The following is a 20218-nucleotide window of genomic DNA, read 5'->3' on the forward strand; positions in this document are numbered from 1 at the left end:
GCAACTGTCCTTGCTGAAACAGTGCTGATGGGCCTGCTGTATTTGATTGCCTCAAATTGAAATGCAATGTTTGTCTTTGGGATGGTGAGTTCCCTGAACACTTTACAACTTGAACTATGTACTTCAGTGCAGTATTGGTTGCAGAGCACCAAAAGATGTAATGTATCAACAGAAGAATGTATTTGTTCTGGGACAGTGAATAGACTGGTTCAGTAATCACAGAGAGGACTTAAATCTACTCGCTGTTGTATGTCCTGCCCTCTTCCACATAGTGCCAAGAAAGAGAAGAACACAAATTAATTAGGAGGGCTACTGAAATCTGATTTAAGTTGAGCAAGTTTAATATATGAAACTTTCACAATTTCTTAACAATTCAAGTGGACAAAATTAAAATGTATAACTTTTAAAATTAATTCATCTCTTAAGCTGGCTCTTATGAGTGCAGCTCTCTTTATTTTACTGCTACTTAACTGATGCTGTCCTTAGCTCTGATTTTTTTCTTTTTGCAATCTTTAAGAAATGCTGCATTTCTTACAGACAAGGATGTTATTTATATGTGTCCATTTAATGGCCCTGTTAAAGGAAGAGTGTACATCACAAACTACAGGCTGTACCTAAGAAGTGTGGAAAATGTGAGTAATATGCCACAATTACTTCCGTGGGATGAGTTGGCTTTAAACCCCTTTCCCTTCGCCCCCGCGGTCTTTGATTTATTTTGTGGACAGTTCATTTGTTTTAGTTTTGGCACATGTACACTCATGGAATTGCATGGGAGGCTTTTTACTTTAAATGATCTGTAATATTTGCAAGAGCCATATCTTAATTGTGTAATGACTAAATAGTAATTGCCTTTGTGCTATGAGAAATCTGTATAAAAATGTAAGTTCTTTAACTTAAAAGTCTTGTAGAAGTGTGATTTTTGTCAGTTAAATGTGCAGTTTAATCACACTGATCTGATGCTTTTATCTTATGTCTCTTGAAATTTTTTTGATAGTTGCTCTCTTTACACTTACTCTGTGATAGATCAAGGGCAGCAGCTAATGATGTGCAATTGTTCTTAAAATGACTATCAGTAAAGCAAGATTTTTGTTTGCCCTTGCTGTTGGAAAATAAAAATACTTAGATCACTAGAATTTCACATGGGTGGGGAGAGTAGTAGTATGGTTGATAAACAGCAACATGAAATGTGCCTGTTATCTGTTTTATAATTATTTTTTAAATAAGGTTTTAGGACTGCTGAACTGAGGTTTTTCTGGTTGCAACTAACTCTACTAGTAATCTCTTTTTCATTTTATTCTGCTTTATTTTTCATGTCACTAAAGCAGTTTTAGCAAGCAGAAACAATCAGAAGTGTGTAGCTGAAGGTGTTGCCACCTTTTTTCCCTGCATACTGTATTAGGCATGAGGTATTTTTGTTGCATGTTAAATTGGATGTTGTTTAAGGCTGTAGAGACTTCATAATGTGTTGGGAGGGGAGACTCAATCAAACTCAGAAACACACTTTTGCTTCCTGTATGTATTTCATGTCTGCTCTATAATCTAGAATGCATAAGAACGTTTTGCTTGAGTCTTCTTTTTGGATCAATCCTTTTCTTACTGAAACTTTCCTTGCAGGATCCAGTTGTGATATTGAATGTTCCGTTGGGTGTAATTTCAAGGATTGAAAAAATGGGAGGAGCTTCAAGCAGAGGAGAGAACTCTTATGGATTAGATATAACCTGTAAAGTAAGACTTTCCAGTAATTCAATAGGAAATGAAATCTAGAGGTTCCTTTTCTCAGTGCTTACCTATTTATAGGAATGAAAAAGCACATATTCCTCAGAGAGGAATTTAAAAAGAGGTTTTCGGAACTAGACAAGGAAGCACTTTTTGTATAAAGGGCTATTTATCTGTCCTCTCTGCATGTGAGGAGAAGGATTGGTCTTCCTTTCTGAATCACTAATTGACAGGAGGTCTTGCACAGTAGTCCTGTTTTAGGGCATTATTCCTGCTTTGCTTCATTATATCATTTGTTCTAAAAGTAATCTGTTTAGGATTATAAACTCTTTGAAGAACATCTCAAACGGGGTTTCATAAGCTGTAGAGGCAGTGAAAAGCTTATGCAACAGCTATCCCTGTTTCCTTAGTCTCTCAAAAAAATTATGTTGCCATGAAAAAAATATGGTCATAGGGGGAGTTCCCAGTGGATAATTCAGGATCCTTTATTTGACTCATTAATGAAGTATTCTTAGTAGTTAATGCACAGTTTACTTATTGTTGAGGTTGGTGATAGCTGGGGACAATGTAGTCTAGACAGATGACTGGCAAATTTTCATTTTGAAAACACAGATTAACTGCCTTCCTGCAAAGATTCAATAGCAGCCCATGAGACTTTAGTGAATCGGATGCAGTCATTTTTGATGGCTTAATGCCAAAGCAGTGTTCGTGCCACACAGAATGTGATACTGCTTTATTTGTAGAATTCTTATTCTCTGTTCTATTTTATGGGATAAAAAATAAAACTGAACATTCAGAATGGTTCGAGGTATGTTGCAAGCAGATTCTAAATCATGTTTAGTGGATAATATAGCATTTGTACATCAGATAAAAGTATCTTACAACTTTGGTTCTCTTAAAAGATAATGCCTTTGTTTTAGGATATGAGAAATTTACGGTTTGCATTAAAACAAGAAGGGCACAGTAGAAGAGATATATTTGAAGTCCTCACGAAATATGCTTTTCCCCAGTCACATAACTTGGTAAGTTACACAATGTATACTATTGAGTCATCTTTAGTGCAGAATTCTTGCCAATTAGCTTCAACTGTTGGACCTAGTAATGGGCTTCCACGGCTTTTTGAAAAGAATAACCACAGAATCTGGTGTCAGCATTAACTAAAGAGAATTAATGTTTTTATTTTGTACTTTTTCAACACCTATATCTACGTATCTGTAAAATTGTGAACGCTATATGCTATACTCAGGTAAACTACTGAGCACCTCTGATCCATACAGATTTCATTGTTTAGAGACTGCAAGTTATCTTCCCTAATTAGGAAATACAGCAGTATGTTCCTTACTTGATTTCTTGAAAATGTTAAACTATTGGGCAGTCTCCAAGGCAATGATAATATGAATCACCAAGAGTTTTACTTTGGGAAAAGAAGACAACACTTGTTTTATTGATGAAACTGATAAAAAATATAACATCTAGTACAGTAATTAATTTACACACATTTATTTCAAGTTAAAAAAAACATCTTATGGAAGGAGTTGAGTGACAATGATGTTAACTAACATTATCTTCTGTTTCTTTGCCAAAATCTGTGTACTGTGATCATTTTGACATATCTTCAGTAAATGCTTTATTTTGTCTTTTGTAAAATTCAATTTATGTTTTGTCGGGGTGTTTTCATTTAGACTAATTGTATCACAAGTTGCTGGAGGGTTCTGCTGTGAATTTTTAAGAACTTTATTCAGCCAATTGTTGAGTATAAGAGGCTGCAGCAAGAATCTTATTTCCTTCTCTGATAAGTGTCAATCAATGGGCTACACTCTGTAAACACTGAATTCTTTAAAACTTTTTTGCAGAAATTTTGCATTCTGTATGCAAACAGTGGTGGAATGAAAGCATAAGAAAAAATAAATGCTTTTGCTTAGAATATTGTGTGGTGTTGATGAATAGGTCTTAAGAAATGAAACTGAGATTTCTACATTTGGGTGAGTGTGAGGAGTTTTACATTTTCTTCTACAAGTTTTCTTTGTATCTCTAACTCTACTGCTGGCATTTTATGCACCTTACGATAGAGAATGATTGAAAGCATAACAGTAAATATGGGCTTCAGATGGGATTTTGAAAGGATGGTGGAAAAGAGAGAAAAAACTCTATATAGAAATATTGAATTATAAAGAACTTCAGGTCAAAAGCGTCTTCTGGATATCATCTGGTCCAGGGTTCTGTTGCAAGTTGGCCTTTAAGTTATCCAGGGCATGGTCAAGCCTAGTTTTGAATATTTCCTGCAAGGTAGATTCTATTGTGTCTCTGGACAATCTCCTCCAGTATTTAATCATCTTCATGATGATTTTTTTTTTTCCTTACATTGAGGACCTGTGTAGATTTGCATGTAGTAAATGTTGACAAATTAAGCTGTAACTGACTTAGGAGAGTCCCTTGTGAGATTTTTGTTTGTTTGTTTTTGTGGTGTCCAATCCTACTACAGGGCTTGGAATGACACGATGATGGGATGTGGACTTGTATTACATTTTGCCATCCAAAAAGACCTGGTGTTCCTGTCTAGTGATGGCAGTGAGTGATGTGTGGAGTCATGCACTTCCTGCTCTATTTGTTGCACCCGTTGAACCCAGTAAAGCTCATCATTACATGACCTGACCTATTTTGAATGTAACTTGCCAGTAAAAGTTACACTCAATACCAAAAGGCTCGGCCAAGGCAGAGATAATTTTGCCTTCAGATTCAGTAAAGCACAAAACTTGGCAAGATAGTGACAATATGGATAATGGCCATCCTTTCTGTCTCTTAGCTGTGTCTGGTGCAGAGTGTAACCATTAGACATTGTGGTTACTTTTGAGTGAAACATATTGAGCTTGTTACATCAGGAAGTTACACCTGTCCTTATTTTCTCATGTCACAATGTGGATGAGCCCTTAACTTTAAAATGACCTCAGCAAGCGTGTGGTATTTTTGGTGTGCTTTCACCGTATTTCAGCAAGCAGTTTAAATGGATCCTGCCAAAGGTGGGTGTTTCTGCCTGGTTCTTCATTCCTGCCTTGGTTTTCCCTGCATGAGTTTGAGGCTGATGATGAACCAGATGGGGAACTGAAAGGGACTTTAGCTAAGCACAGAGGAAAAACAAAAGCTTTACCCTGACTCATTTCCTCAGTCTTGTTAGCCCAGTGTGAGGATGGACTTGGGGTGTCTATGGGCAGATGTGCTTGAGGAGGAATGATGGGACTGCCGCTTTCCGTGGCTGGTTTAGAACAAGGTTTCACTGTCTGAATATCACAGTGTGCCCAGGCTGTGCACGCCTGCCTGCTGCTTGGAACACACGCTAATGCTCTGGTCATGCAGCCAGCTCCATCAGGGAGATCTTTCATAACTAATGTGCTGTGGCTTCACGTGACAACTGAGTGAAGATGTCAGCCCTCTGCTACTCAAATGCTGAATGCTTGCTTTTCTCTGGTCTCTTCCTCTCTACCTTCCAGCTATGTGGCTGATTATTCCTCTTATTCCAAACATACAGTGATATAATCACCACGTAAGACAAAGTACCTCACTTATCTAGCACAAAATATTCTGTTTTCTGAGTTAGTCTTGTGGCACTTCTAACAATTTGAGAAGACCTGGTTTGAAATCAGTGTGCACCAGAACTAGTGAAAGAGAGGGCATGTGAGTGAAACAGCGAGCACGCAGGAGAAAGAAGGGAGGGATATCCTATTTTTAGCAGTGTTAGACTGGTAATTTTGCTCAGACCACCTTGTGGAACCGCGTCCCTGATCTTCAGCTGGTTCAGCAGCGCTGATGCTTGTGCAGCTCTGCAGTGGAAAGAAGGCTTCCTCAGGACAATAAAGGTCTAAACTTTTACTGTCCTGATTTTTATCTGTGTTTTTATATTTCATGTCAGATTTTTATCTGTAGTGGAACCATGTCCTTAGAGCTGATCCTAAACAAGAACTTTTAGAGATGCCATGTTGCCATTTCCTTCACGCTATACCGTTCTTGGACACTGCTTCGCTTCCTGCTCTTATCTTGAAACTACACATCATTTCACATAATTTTAATAAGATTATTTGCCCACATAACACCTGCATGATACACATTTATTTCTAACCATGATAGCTCTGTTGGAACACCAGTTTTGATGAGAGACACTGGTAGTCATACTGTCTGACTTTGATCTCCTCCACTGCTGATGTAGCTGCTTATTCTGGTGGGAATTTAAAATATGAGACTCGGATTATGCTATTGTATCTACAAAGATTATTTTAGATGGCAGTGAGGTCTGGCGTAGGTGCTGGTCTCATGGCACACTTGATTTTGCAAAAATATCTTGACTTGAGGCATTTTTATTGAATGACTTAACATCAGTCTCAGTGCAATAATGGCATAAGGTTACCATATTTGCAACTTATCAGAAGTAAATTGTGTTAATACTACAATGACTGATATTAGGTTTTAGATGAATGGGAAAGACATAACTGGCTCTGTAGTAATGGCATATTAAAGGCGAGGATAATGACATCTTTATTTTTGAACACACTGAGAAACTGCCAGCCTTTTCACTGAGTAAAAGCTTAGTGATTTACGATGTATGAAAAGCATAAACCAGGAAGTTAGAAATAGAGAAACAACTGACTTTCTTTGCATATGTTTAACACTTTCTTGTTTTAGTTTTGCTACTTTCTTCTTTTGTAATGCATGAAGATTGGCTGAATACTTAGTGATTAGTATACATGTTATATACTTGTGTACAAGTAGAACATGTACTTTTGTACTATGATTCCGTAAATAGAGTAAATATATAACTGTTTGTAAACAGACTGCTTGCCAAACGGTATTGTCAGATTGCAGCTGCTCTCTCCTCTGTCTTGCAGAACTACATTGTGTTGTGAGCAACCAGTGTATCACCTTTTTGTGGACAAAATGGTAATGATAAATTGAATGTTGAAGGCAAGCACTTAACCTGTAGGAGGACTGAAAAAGAGACTCTGTGTGTTGAAATTGTCAGTTAGCACCTGCAAGGAAGTAAACAGAATTAAGCTGGGTTATTTAGGATGAAAGTGGAAATATGTGGGTCCTTAGAGCAGATGTGAAACTTGCCTAAATTATAACAAACCCTTCTGGAGTCTACATACATATTTATTGCATTGATTTGTTCACTGTAATAGGGTTTGTCAATTAGGAGCATCAGAACAATCCAAGTTCCAGTTTGACAAAAAATATTATTTAATAGAAATTACTTCACATTGCTCATTATCACATTTTATTTCTAATAAACAAAAGTAATGTACGAATGTGTGCTAAATATGGCTTGTACTGACACAAGCAAGAAAATACAATTGTATCCAAACATATCTCTTATGTTTGCTTAGGTATGTGATTCTTAGTATTAATATGATTCTAAATGGGGGTTGCTTGTTACACTGAAGTTAAACTGTAGTTTGAAATTAAAAAGAGCTGTATGAAATGAGTTTAAATGGATGCAGAGTGTTTTAAATGCACATTCTCCTACTCTGACTCTTCTGCTGTGTTGTGCTTGAAATTGTGGGGGGATACAAATTTTACTTTCATCTGAGCTGCTTAAGTGGAGGTGAATGTACAAAAATCTTAAATTGAGAAATTACTTTAAACTGTATATTGTTGAATGGAACTGTGCTACAATTGTCGGAGTGGAAAAGGAAGCATTTTTACTCTTTGAAACTGCTGTATATATTGCTTTGTATATTTTGTTGTGAGAGAGGGGCCTAAGGTATGGTGGGGGTATTGCTGTATTTCAGACTCTAGCACTTAACCCGGGCTAAAGTTCAGGCCACCTTCACAAAATAGTTCAAGACTTGGTATTTCTGATCTCAAGTGAAAGGCCTTTGAGGGTGATGGGGAGGGGGATTCAGATCTTTAATCTCTTCTGTACAATGAGCAAGACTTTCGGTGGTAACCAGATTAGCTGCACAGTCTGTACACAATGTCCTCATAAAAGTGTGTTTATATAAACTTTTGTTATAATTTACTCAACTTTGCAGAAGAAAAATAGTTTTTAGTACTTGCTTTAAAACACTGATTTAATTTTAAATTTCAGTTTCTAAAATTAGTGGGATAAAGTAGCTTGTGGAAGCAGTAGCGTCCTTTTAAAATACTTGTTGATTTGAAATACGTGAGGAAAAAACTCCTCCTTTTGGAGGGTTTCAGTTTTGTGTTTTGATTAGAGATGTTTGCTGTTTAAACTATTGTGACATCAGGCTAAACAGAATTGCCTTGAGTGATTCGGATCTGCCCTCCTAAGATCTCGAGCAGCCTCCACATCACCTCACCTCTGTACACGTAACCACGGCACCTTTGAACCACATTCTTTTTTTTCTTGCTTGCGAGGTTTTCTGCATTTCTGCTTAGTTCAGGTCTACACCTGTGAAAATGATGTAGATTTGGGATGTTCAGTTTAGCATTCAAGTTCTTCTTTGAATAGCTGTGAGACTTTCAGCTTTGTTACAAATGAGCAATGATGGGCTCTCAAGTGCTTTCTGCTCTGGCCGCTGCTGTTGCTCAGCTCACTTGGGACGACACATTCTCCTGCCTTTTTTTGTTTTAAACAATTTAGTTTCATGCTCTAGTTGGCATCTGAAGAATTTGTAAGCCACCAAAATAAATTTTCTCAACGAAGGAGATCCTTAAAATAAACTTTACTTTTGCTTTCATTCTAAACTGTAAAAACAAAGCAAGGAAAAAAGGATTCAGTTAGGTAATACAGCCCTCTTGGCGTTGGTTGAAAGGAGAAGGAAAAACAAGCTAAAAGGTACGAGGAAGTTGTCAGGATCCTGGGTGAGAATGTTGTATTAATGTGTCTTGAGAGTGAGCAACAAAGCAAGAGAAAAGTAGACAGTGTAACTGACTAACATTTTGTTTCATTTTCAGTGGTAACTTTTAAATTTTGATGGAGTTGTACAGTAAACTGGGTTTCTGTTAGTAAGGATCAGTCAAGGAGGGGTTGCAGAAAGAAGGCTGCTTCCTAATGGCAATTAATAGCAATTAAAGTCTTTCTACACTTCCAGTTTTTAGCATGTAATATTTTATGTAGTAATCACAGCTGTACCCATGAAAGACATTTTGGAAAGAAGACAGTAGTTTATTTGGTGAGGGTGTGAAATATGGGAAATAAACTGATATAAACTATTTTAAAACATTTCAATCTCCTGACAGTTTAAAAAAAAAAAATCCAACAGTTTAAGCTTTGTAATTTTTATTATTTTGGTACTTTTTAAAGTATTTTCACATTTTCATTATTTCATTAGCAGATCTGTATTGTTTGATACTTCTTGCTATTTGCTTTGCAGTCTTGTAAATATGAAATTTAAATGGAAAGAATGGGCTGGCATGGAAAAGTCAGTCCTATTTTGTGGTGGGCATTAGAGTGTAACTGATGATGAGCCCTCATACTTACCACTTTCAGTCAGAGTTCAGTATAATAAGCTGCTTTTACATCCTACAGCTTTTTTTTGCGTTTGCAAATGAAGAAAAGTTTTCTGAAAATGGCTGGATGGTGTACAATCCCATGTCGGAATACAGGAGACAAGTGAGTTATTGAAGTTGCGGTTGCCTGGTGCTTTCATATCTGACAACTTACATGGAAGAACTATTGTTTGTGCATTTCTCTTACCAGCTCATTTGTGGATGGAGCTGAGAATGGGAGAAGATGCAAACAGAACTTGGGAAAAAAGTACAGAAAAAAACCACTGGAATCTTAAAAAAAAAAAATTAGAATGCCACAGGAAGGCAGCCTTTGCTCTTTGAAGGAAGTTATTGATGCCTCTCGCAATGTGCGGCTCTTAAGTGAGCAAGGGGTGGGGACAGTGTGCCAAATATGTAACTACAGCACCCTAAATATAGATTTGATTTAGTCTGCTTTTTCCTGAGTGAAGGGGAAAACAAAACAAAACACTCTAGAAACAATGCTGCTTTGTAGAAGATACTTATATGTTTGTCAATATTCTGCCTTGGTCTTAAGTGATTTTGGACAAATGTCAATGAAAGAGGATGTTATATTTAATTTTAAAATGTGTTTTAGACAATTTATTTTTGCTTTAAATATGTCTTTTAAAAAAAAAAAAAAAAGGCAAACAATAGGGACTTCCTTGGATTTTATTTTTCTCCTCTGTAGTTTTTCGGTTAAAGGTTTAGAGGCCTAAGACCCAAAAAAGGTGAAATAGAAACACCTACACAAACCTCGCTGTGCATGTGCAGAGGGCTTATCAGTCTTTCTTAGTTTCCTGCTGCTATTTATGAAATGCCTTACTAAGCAGACTACAACTAAAAGTTGTTGTTTCTCAATAAGAAAGCTACTTTGAATCTTATTTTTAACCTGAAGGTAGTACTGGCTATGGAGAAGAAAGGTTGGGATGAGCTTCCCCTCTCACCCCCCATCTTCTCAGCACCATAGTCTCTTTTCAGCAGGCAAAATGGAAAGGCAGAGCTTTGAGGGAGGAGAGAAGGCAATTTTCTTTCCTCAATCCCACAGTTAAAGCAATGCATATACTACTTTCAATCATTCCTTTGAAACTCATTGTAAAAATAGAATTGTGTGTGTAAGAATATATGAGATAGCTATGCACTTGTTTGAGGCTGTGAATACATCAGCAACGAGCTGTTTTATATGGCCTTGTAATCTTTTTTTCTTCTATTGTTTTGAAACAGTACTGTAGTTAGATTAAATTGGTAGGTTGTTGCCACCATGTGGCCATAATATCATGTAAAATTCAATAGCAGAATTATTTGTACAGCCGAAAACAGACTGAAAAAATTTGTGTTACATTTTAGGGACTGCCTAATGAACGGTGGCGAGTAACTTTTATTAATGAACATTATGGACTGTGTGACACATATCCATCGCTCTTAGTAGTGCCGTATAATGCAACAGACGACGATCTCAAGAAAGTTGCTGCCTTTAGGTCCCGAAATAGAATCCCGGTGAGTATTATGTGATGAAAGTTACCATATTGTGTAGCTAGTTTTAAGTATGCATACAAACAACTTTTTGCTGAACACAGAGGTTGCTTTTTCTGGAAATGGTTATAGCAAAACAGTTTTGATTGGCTGGGGGCTATTGCTGCTTGGAACTAGTGTCTTGGCCAAGCCACGTTTCCGTTTTCCCCCCACAACCATCACCCGTTCCAACTTTGTTGGTTTTAACTTGACTTTTCTGGTAACAACTGCCAGCATTGCAGATTCCCTTTTCTTAACGATGTATGAGCCTTAGCCTGCCATCTGTACTAGTTCGTTGACTATTGTTGGATGCACATAAAAAGTGATCACAAATTTTATCCTCCTGTATGCAAACTGCATGGCATTTAAGCATAGTTCCAATGGTCAGTCCTAAAATAAGACCTTATGCATAGTCTCTGTAATGAATACTTGGGGTTTTTAGTCCTTTCATTTGGGCTGAAGAATTTAAGATAAATCGCTTTGACTTTGGGGTATATTTCTGTAACTAAAATTCTTTGAGGTAAGAGAATTGTTACGTATCAGCTCTTTACAGCACTATAGAAAATATTAATTTATATCACAATACAATCTGTTTTAACTAATATTTCAATTTGGTAAACTTGGAAGATGTGCTAGATTCTCAGTATCAGAAAGCTGCCTTGAATCTCGGTTAATTTCAAACAGATGTGAAAATCAATATGATAAATATTTATTAGATAAAGTATTTACTGACAGGCTAGGCCTATAATTATAGATGTAGTCTATATACACACATGTATATGTATAATATGTAATGTGTATGATATATATGTTAAATATATCATGTGCATATAAATCTTATAACCCAGCAGTATCTTCTCTGTCATATCAAAATTCATGACAGGGCTTTTGTATGCCTGTGCAGTCATTTCCTTGTTAATAGTAATTTTGTTCTTGTCAGGAAATAACTAATCATACTTACCCCCCCACGCACTGACAGGTCTTGTTTCTAGATACATAACTAAGGGTTATGTTTCAGGAGTGAATGCTTCCTGAGGATTATTTTTTTAAACTTTGGTGTTGTTTTGCTCTGTAACCCACAACTTTCAGACTGGGTGAGAATACTGTTTCTTAATATTTTTCAATGATGAAGGTGGAGTTTTTACCTCCTTCTCAGGATGCTTATCTTTAATCTCTTGCACTGCACTCTGTTCCCTGGGCAGCTCTGTATCTCTTGTTTGTGACAAGTCCCCTCTGGCTCAGAAGAGGAACAAAGGCAGCGTGCACTCTGCTCCAGTGCCGCTTCTTTGTAAAGAGGGCTGAGGAACAAAATGTACTTTAAAGAGAATGGGAAGCATTCAGGGTACTGCAGAACGGTACAATTTCCCTTCCTTATCCGAAAAAAGGAAAAAGTTGTTCTTGTAGAATTGGAGCATCTTAGTCACTGTTTCTACAATGAATTCATTCTTCTGAATTGTTTCTTAGTTTCAGCAGGAATTGCAATGTTTGTGTCCAGTTTGCTTTTCAGAATTATTTGTGCAACCTAAGACTTGTAGGAAGATACTAAAATATATTGTATTATATAGGTAAGTATAATTTCAGTAAGAGTTAAATATGTAAGAGAATTAACTCTTTTTAAAGATTATTACTACTAAATTTTATGAGACTAAAGTGGAAGCAGTTGAGATGTCTTGGAATTATATTTTGAAGAAATAACATTAAAAGTGTTGATTTTCATACAATCTACTTTAAAGAACGTAACTTTAAAATCTAAATTACGATTTTTAATAATGTGTTTCTTCTAATGTGTTTTTGACATGTGACTAGGTTCTGTCATGGATTCATCCAGAGACTCAAGCTGTTATTATGCGCTGCAGTCAACCCCTTGTTGGAATGAGTGGCAAGCGGAATAAAGATGATGAAAGATATCTTGATATCATCAGGGAGGCTAACGGGCAAATCTCAAAACTGACCATCTATGATGCTAGGCCCAATGTCAATGCGGTTGCAAACAAGGTAAACAGATGTTTAATAGTCTTACTTATGAAGGGAGAGGGGGAGGAGACTTAGTTTGAATTTTTCTGTGAGCAGGTTTTTGAGAACAGCAGTAATATCAAAGTAGATAAATTTACATAAACAAATACTGAATCTTAAGGCCATGAAGGCACTTGAGTGCCTAAAGTAGGTCATAAGCAGGGTTTTAGGACCATATGTGGATTTCCAGACGTGTTCTACCCTGTCTGTTATCAGTCAAGCACAAATTTAGAGTGGGACTGAAATCAGATATGACTACACTCTCCACTGGGAGGTAGATGTGGGCTGAGCTGTGGAGCATGTCCTCTGTTAGAATGATGTGCCACTTCTGTGCAAGCTACAGCTCTGCTTTGTATCCTCTGGGAAAGTTCTGTCCTGGAAAGGCTGTGTGCATAAAGCCAAGTCCACTGATAGGCATTCTTTGGTTTTTCCTAACCATTATGTGAACCACTTCAGACCTATCCAGGCATCCAGCAAATAAAGAGAAAGTGATTAATAAGTTAATTTGGGGGGTTGCACTCTGAAGAGCAGTATGGGTATGATCTTGGATACCTAGATATCTGTTCTTCCCTAGGTGCCTGTAGGTGGTAAGTGCAGTAACTGAGGTAGTGTTTCCATCTGACAAACTGACCATTTCCTTGCTAATCTGCAATTAAAGCCTAAATGGAATCAGATCATAGAACAGTCCGGGTTGAAAGGGATCTCAAAAGATCATCTGGTCCAGCCTTCCAAGAAGAAAAGGTGTTCCTGTGCCTTGATTTCCCCTCTGCCACCCCCTCAACTCTGGTAACAATCAGATTTTTCAGGTGTGCTTGGACAGTGCCAGTCCCAGTGTGTCACTGTGGTACGTGGCACTGAGCACGGCAGACGTGGGTGTGCTCCATGTTTGTATGAAAACCCTGGTTAAGGAGAAGCAGTGAAGGACACAAGTTTAATGCTTTCTTCAAACTAGTATGTACCAACCTGAGTCTCTCAGTGTCTGGAATAGCCCTTTGGCCTCTGAACTTAAAGCGCAGATGAAGTGAACGTACTCTTCAGTACTTACATTCTCAGCAAAGAGCATGATACAGGAGCTCAAGAGCGTTTTAGATCTTAATGAAACGATGAGTGTGCTTATCTGGCAGAGAAGGAATTCTAGCTTCTGAAGAGTGTTTTGGCACAAAAATGAACACTAATTTACTGGAATGAGTCCTCTTCAATGTTTGTGCTGAAAGGAATACAAAATGATAAAACTTGTTTGTCTCTAGGAAGTTTATGTGTAACAACTGTTAAGTTGTTTCAGAGTTTGAGAGGGACAATAATGTTAGTGTTTTGCTCTGTGCAATTTAAATGCACACATCTATACCTTTACAGCCTTCTTCTCTCTAATAGAGAGTATTTATTAAGCAAGAAATGAGGCTTTTTAAAAAATTATTTTGTATAGCACACATTCTTTCAGAGACACTATCCTAGGGGCTATTTGGCTAGGTTTTAGTCTGATGGTTTGTATTTTGAGGGTCTGTCTCAATTGCTTGCATTTTATTCTATAAATTGCATTATCTTTTGAACACTGAATTTTTATGTGTGAAGTATGAAGCACAGTTTTCAGCTTTTTAAAATGATTGCGAGAGGTTCTCCTCCCCCTCTACTCTGCCCTGGTGAGACCACATCTGGAATATTGTGTCCAGTTCTGGCCCCTCAGTTCCAGAAGGACAGGGAACTGCTGGAGAGAGTCCAGCGCAGGGCAACAAAGATGCTGAAGGGAGTGGAGCATCTCCCGTGTGAGGAAAGGCTGAGGGAGCTGGGGCTCTGGAGCTGGACAAGAGGAGACTGAGGGGTGACCTCATTAATGTTTGTAAATATGTAAAGGGCAAGTGTCACAAGGATGGAGCCAGACTCTTCTCGGTGACAACCAATTAGAAGACAAGGGGCAGTTGGTACAAACTGGAACACAAGAGGTTCCACTTAAATATGAGAAAAAACTTCTTACCAGTGAGGGTGACAGAACACTGGAACAGGCTGCCCAGAGGGGTTGTGGAGTCTCCTTCCTGTGTAACCTCATCTGGGTGTTCCTGTTCCAGCAGGGGGATTGGACTGGATGATCTTTTGAGGTCCCTTCCAATCGCTAACATCCTGTGATTCTGTGATTTCACACATGTTTTAATTAACAGCTGTTATGTCTGAATATGAAATACTCAATCACAGCAGTAAAAGCAGTAGGGTGCATTTCTGGGTCTGAGGAACAGTGATGTACAGAGTGCAGGCCAGTGTTGATCAGCACTGAAAAAAACTTTCTTGAACAACTTGTGAAGATTAGTATAAGCAAAATCTCGGGCTACACTATTCGTGCATTCCTGTGTTCTTTGTACGTAGATCAAGACCACACAGTCAGTAGGAGTTGCAGCAGCCTGATGCTAAAATTACAATCATTCCTCACCAAGACTTTGTAACGCTCAAAGGAAAGAAAAAAAACACAGTTGTTATTTCTTTCCGTTTCAGAGCCTGGCAGCTCTAAGAATACCCTCACATCCGAGGAAGGAGACAGAGCATAGAATAGGGAAGCTGTGCTGCTGTACAGACATGTAGGTGGTACTAGTGGGGAAAGGCTGCCCTGTACTTCAGGTTGGAGTCTGAAATGTAGGTGGTGGCTGTAATGGCCTATAGAGGCATCCCTTCCAACTTGGGACATTCTATGATTTATTTATCGCAGTTCATGGCATGGCATGTTTTTGCTGTCTGCAGGAAATGCTGTGATTTTGCAGCTGTCTTTGGGAAACCTCATCAGTGGTACTGTGTCCTAAAATATGTGTGGTTTTTCTGCTTCCTTTTGTGACCAGGCACATCCTCTGCTGTGGTGGGGATTAAATGTTTTGAGAGAGCAGCAGTAGCATAGACTTTCTACTTATGTGGCTCTGTAATTTCTTAATGATCTAAATACGTTTAGCCTTCAGCAATAAAATTTAGTGTTAGAAAAGTCACTTTAAAGTAACTTCTCTAATATTATCGCTAGTTTACTACTTAGAGACAGAATCTAAGATTCTTGAACTTAATTCTTAAACGAAACATAGCTAGTTCTTAATCGTACTCTTACATTTAATTTTACTTGGCCAAACATTTTGTAATTTTTATCTACTTCAATAGCAGTTCAATTTTAGTAGTAAAAAAACAGGCAATTTAAACACAGGCAATTTTTTTTTTTTGGTAGCCAGTTTGCACCGATAAACCTGAGATTGGCTCTCTTTGGAATCAGTGGTATAAAGAAACAGGCAAATCCTTTTGACTGAATTTCTTTCTAATCAGTACCGAAACGATGAGATGACCAATTTTATTCCCTGGAAGCGGTGATCTAGGATGTTATGAGTAATTATTCTTACATATGATGTACTTTACATTTGAATTTAACCTTACTAATTTGTCTGGGAAGTAAGTTGATTTCTTTTGTATTCAAAATCATGAGTTTGTTTAATTCTTGGTGGGAAGAATGAACATAAATGAAGAAAAAATATTGACATTGTAATGTCAGTTGGTCAAGGAAAAGCTGTTTCACCATGAATCTCAAAAGTAATGAGAAAGGTACACGTCTTTTTAGTCTCAAAGCAGTCTTGAGTCCTGACTGACGTGGTGCTGTTCCTTACCGGCTAGTTCAATCCTATTTGAAGGTCTCCAGGCCCAACAGTACAAACAACCTTTTAGTGTTCATCTAAAATGAGTAATTTTCCCTTTTAGGGTTGCCCCCTTGAAGCTTTGAAAGGAACTAGGCTAGCTGGAGCAACTTGAATGTCTTTCTGGCCACGAGCTACCTACTTAACACACTTTGTCCTTTTGGACAAAGGAAAGCCCCCGAGTATTCCCCTCCAGCATTTTCCCCTCCAAAGCCTGTATCTGAGACTGGTGTTTGAAACAAGCATCTGAAATTATACATTGCCCAGCTACAAAATAAAGTATAAACGAAATTCAGTCCCTCCTTGCTCTGCTGAAAATGTACTGCAACAATGTGTATATGACTAAAGTTAATTTTAGATCTCTTGTTTGTAGGCAACAGGGGGAGGATATGAAAGTGAAGATGCGTATCCCAATGCAGAACTTTTCTTCTTGGACATCCATAATATTCATGTCATGCGGGAATCTTTGAAGAAGTTGAAGGACATAGTTTATCCTAACGTAGAAGAATCACACTGGTTGTCAAGTCTGGAATCAACCCATTGGTTAGAACATATAAAGGTAACCTTTTGCTCTTTGAAAAAAACATTTGTCCAAATCTGTTGTATCAGACTTGCTTTCTTTGGTAGACTTTGAGATAGTCCTGATAGGGAACACATGGAACTACCTGGACTACAAAACCACCATCATCGAGTGTTGGTTTTCTGCCAGCTAGACTTAGTCTGTTATGAGATACCATTATTAAGCAACAGTAAGTGAAATTCAGCATTTATTGTCTGCCTAGATTCAAATGTCAGTCTTTAATAGAGGAATGTATTGTTAGTCTGATTTTCTTTACATGTGTGAGAACTGGTTTATTTTGGTTCCTAGCAATACAGAACTACAGATAACTGTCCTTGTGAAGGATTGGTAATAACTTGTCAGTATGTATGTGACTGTATTGTGAATGATGGTTTTGTAAATTTTATTTGTAAATTTTGTACTTTTCATCTTGCAGCACAAATAAAACATTTAAAATAGAAATTCACTAGTGTTCTTACTAGTTGACCTTTGAACCTTTTGCCTCAAGTACAGCTGTGCAAAGTATTTAGAGTATTATATAATGAGATTCTGCTTAATAAATTTTCATTTGAAGTTAATATTTGCAAAATAAGCATATTAGAACGATACAAGTTCCTTTTTTCAACAACTGAGATATTTCAGCAGTTTAGTTCAAAGAAAGGAGCCAAATGAAATACAGAATTTTTAGAGAGTATATCCTGTGGTAAATCCTCTCTTTCTTTACAAAAGAAGCTTACATTCTTCGATTTATCCAGGTTACTGTTCTCTACCCCGTTTTTTAAGAATTTGCTGTGAGATGAATTAGATCTTACTAAGGGATTAGGGAACCAATCTGTTTCTCTATTTTTATACAAGAAATTTATTTGATCTCCTAGAAAATTCTTTTCCAATTAACCACACCATGCTTTTCAGGTCTTTTAATGGGAACAGTGTCAATTCAGATACTGTGTAGATACAAGGAAGTCAATTTCTTTTTGTTAGAATGATAAGACTAATCTTCTGTGTTTGGTGTCTGTTCCTCGTTGCTAGCTTGTCTTGACAGGAGCTATTCAGGTGGCAGACAAGGTGTCGTCGGGAAGGAGCTCCGTGGTGGTTCACTGCAGCGACGGCTGGGACCGCACGGCGCAGCTGACGTCGCTGGCCATGCTGATGCTCGACAGCTACTACAGAACTGTTGAAGGCTTTGAAGTTCTGGTGCAAAAAGAATGGATAAGCTTTGGCCACAAATTTGCATCGGTAAGAATTAGAAGATAATCACAAGGGCCGTGCAGGCTTAACATTCTAAAAAGCTTCCAGGGTTTGAGGATTATTTTGGAATTCTGATTTTTAAACATTTCCAGGTAAATCTGATTAGAGCTTTTGTTTTCAGACCTGTTTGGTTAATATGTGTTTTGTCGTTCTTTCTCTGAGAACTCATTTTGTCCTTTACACCCTTTCAAAAACACATAGTTACTAGGGTTACTGTTGTTATTGAGCAAAGAAAGTGAGAAGGCAGAAAAATTATGTCTTCCCAAACTTTTCAGAAGAAGACCAAGTAAGACTGGGACATGAGGCTCCTCCCCCAGGCTCTCTTTGGACTATTTTGAATGTCATGAGAGGCAGATGAATGAGTCCAGCCAATGTCTAAGTGGCTTCCCACATGTTCTAAACTTGTCATGACATCTCTCGAGAGGCTGTCACTGGTAATACTGGCTCTAGTTCTGTTCAGTTGTCTTTTAGGTGCTTAGAAGATTAGACAGAAATTGTCTATCACAAGTCCTTAATATACTGCTGTGTATAATGCAAAGTCAAGGGTGTTCGTGTTAGGAAAGTTTTCAGAGTCTTAGTGGAACATCTCTTAAATTTGACAGCTAATCGCTAATTTTTAAATCATAAGGACAGGTTGCTCTATTACAGAAGCATTAGTATTCTAGTGCAAAATAAGAAACAATGTCTATTGGCCATAAAAGAGACAGTTTTGGTTAACAGGAGGCTGTATTGCTTCATTTCAGAGAATAGGCCACGGTGATAAAAATCATGCTGATGCAGACAGATCGCCCATCTTTCTCCAGTTTATTGACTGTGTGTGGCAGATGTCTAAACAGGTATGATATATCATTCTTCTGAAGCTAATGTTGTAAAGTGATTCTGAATTAAAAAAACTAGATTTAAAAAATAAAAAGTCTTTGAAGAGGACAGCTTCCACTTCTGCTCTGACACTGTATTTATTTAAACCATACCATCTATCTGCCCTGTTTCTGAAAGTGCTGCACAAGCTGGAGTTATGTTGTTCGATGTGATGTTGGCTGAGCATGCAGGGCAAGTGTGTCTCGGGTATGAGCTTCTCAGAAACAGAGTGAGAGAGGTGACCCAGCAGAATGCATTTGCACAATTGCATCCATCTTAATAGGGTCATTTCACCATTTTTGTGAAGCTGTCCGTTGATTTTTGTCAAAGCCTGAAAAAGAGGAAGCTTGGGAACTGTTGAGTGCTGTGATGTGTAAATGCTGTATTTTCAGTAAGTATGAAACAAAGCAGCAAACTTAGTCTGTTTAGGGCCAAGGATTAGGGGCTAAACCCTTATTTTTCTGTGTGGTGCTGCACTATAAAAAGTACATGACAGATACTTAATTCTGTCTTGCTAGCAAAAATGTAACTGTAACCATTCTGTGTCTTGTCTTTATAAACTAAAGGCAGTTAGAACAGTTTGAGAAGAGTTCAGTGACTAGTTTGAGAAAGCTGAGCATCTCATCATCTGAACACTTACTCTGCTGTAAAGTATATGAAAGTATTAACTTAAAAATAATTTGTAGGTGTATTCAGGCTTCTAAATGCTGCCTTTAGACTCTTAACCAGGGTATGTTTGTCCCTCCCTGCTTTTATGATGTAAAGAACAAATTTGTCTTTTCTGTTGTTAGTTTCCTACGGCCTTTGAATTCAATGAGCAGTTCTTGATCACAATCCTGGATCACTTGTACAGCTGCCGGTTTGGTACATTCTTGTACAACAGTGAGTTTCTTAGAGAAAAAGAGGTTAGTCAAATCACTGGTGGGTTGATTGTATTGCTGTCTTGACTATAGATTATTACAGGAAGTTATGGTTGTATTGTATTTGTTTATATTCCTTGTATGACAGTGGTTTTGAACTGACTTTATTCTCATTATAGAATAGTTGTATAGTAAATTTCTTGGGTTTTGTAGCTTAAAGACTATGCAGTCATTAAAATACTTGTCAAGCACTGGTTTTAGAATATTTCTAATGCAGTAACTTATTATGCTTCCAAGAAAATCAGAAGTATATTAATAGTAGAATGCAACCTTAGCTTCTCTGGATTTCCTGA

At 37.6% G+C, this 20218-nt stretch overlaps 1 protein-coding gene across 3 annotated transcripts in view; it reads left to right on the top strand.

The window, feature by feature from the left end:
* The window catches only part of MTM1 (myotubularin 1), a 39041-nt gene that overhangs the window by 14153 nt on the left and 4670 nt on the right, over nt 1-20218 (top strand). For 2 of the 3 annotated variants that reach the window (XM_082061803.1, XM_082061804.1), the window contains exons 5-14: nt 538-632; nt 1615-1725; nt 2637-2738; nt 9197-9280; nt 10522-10671; nt 12493-12681; nt 16714-16899; nt 17929-18135; nt 18891-18983; nt 19797-19910. In XM_082061803.1, the coding sequence (XP_081917929.1) occupies nt 538-632; nt 1615-1725; nt 2637-2738; nt 9197-9280; nt 10522-10671; nt 12493-12681; nt 16714-16899; nt 17929-18135; nt 18891-18983; nt 19797-19910 (1331 nt within the window). Of the gene's footprint in view, nt 1-517; nt 633-1614; nt 1726-2636; nt 2739-9196; nt 9281-10521; nt 10672-12492; nt 12682-16713; nt 16900-17928; nt 18136-18890; nt 18984-19796; nt 19911-20218 lie in introns of all 3 variants that reach the window. The other variant, XM_082061805.1, reaches the window with a different exon arrangement.

Source organism: Streptopelia decaocto, assembly GCF_964273445.1.
Source record: "Streptopelia decaocto genome assembly, chromosome: 10".
Taxonomy (NCBI): Eukaryota; Metazoa; Chordata; class Aves; order Columbiformes; family Columbidae; genus Streptopelia; species Streptopelia decaocto.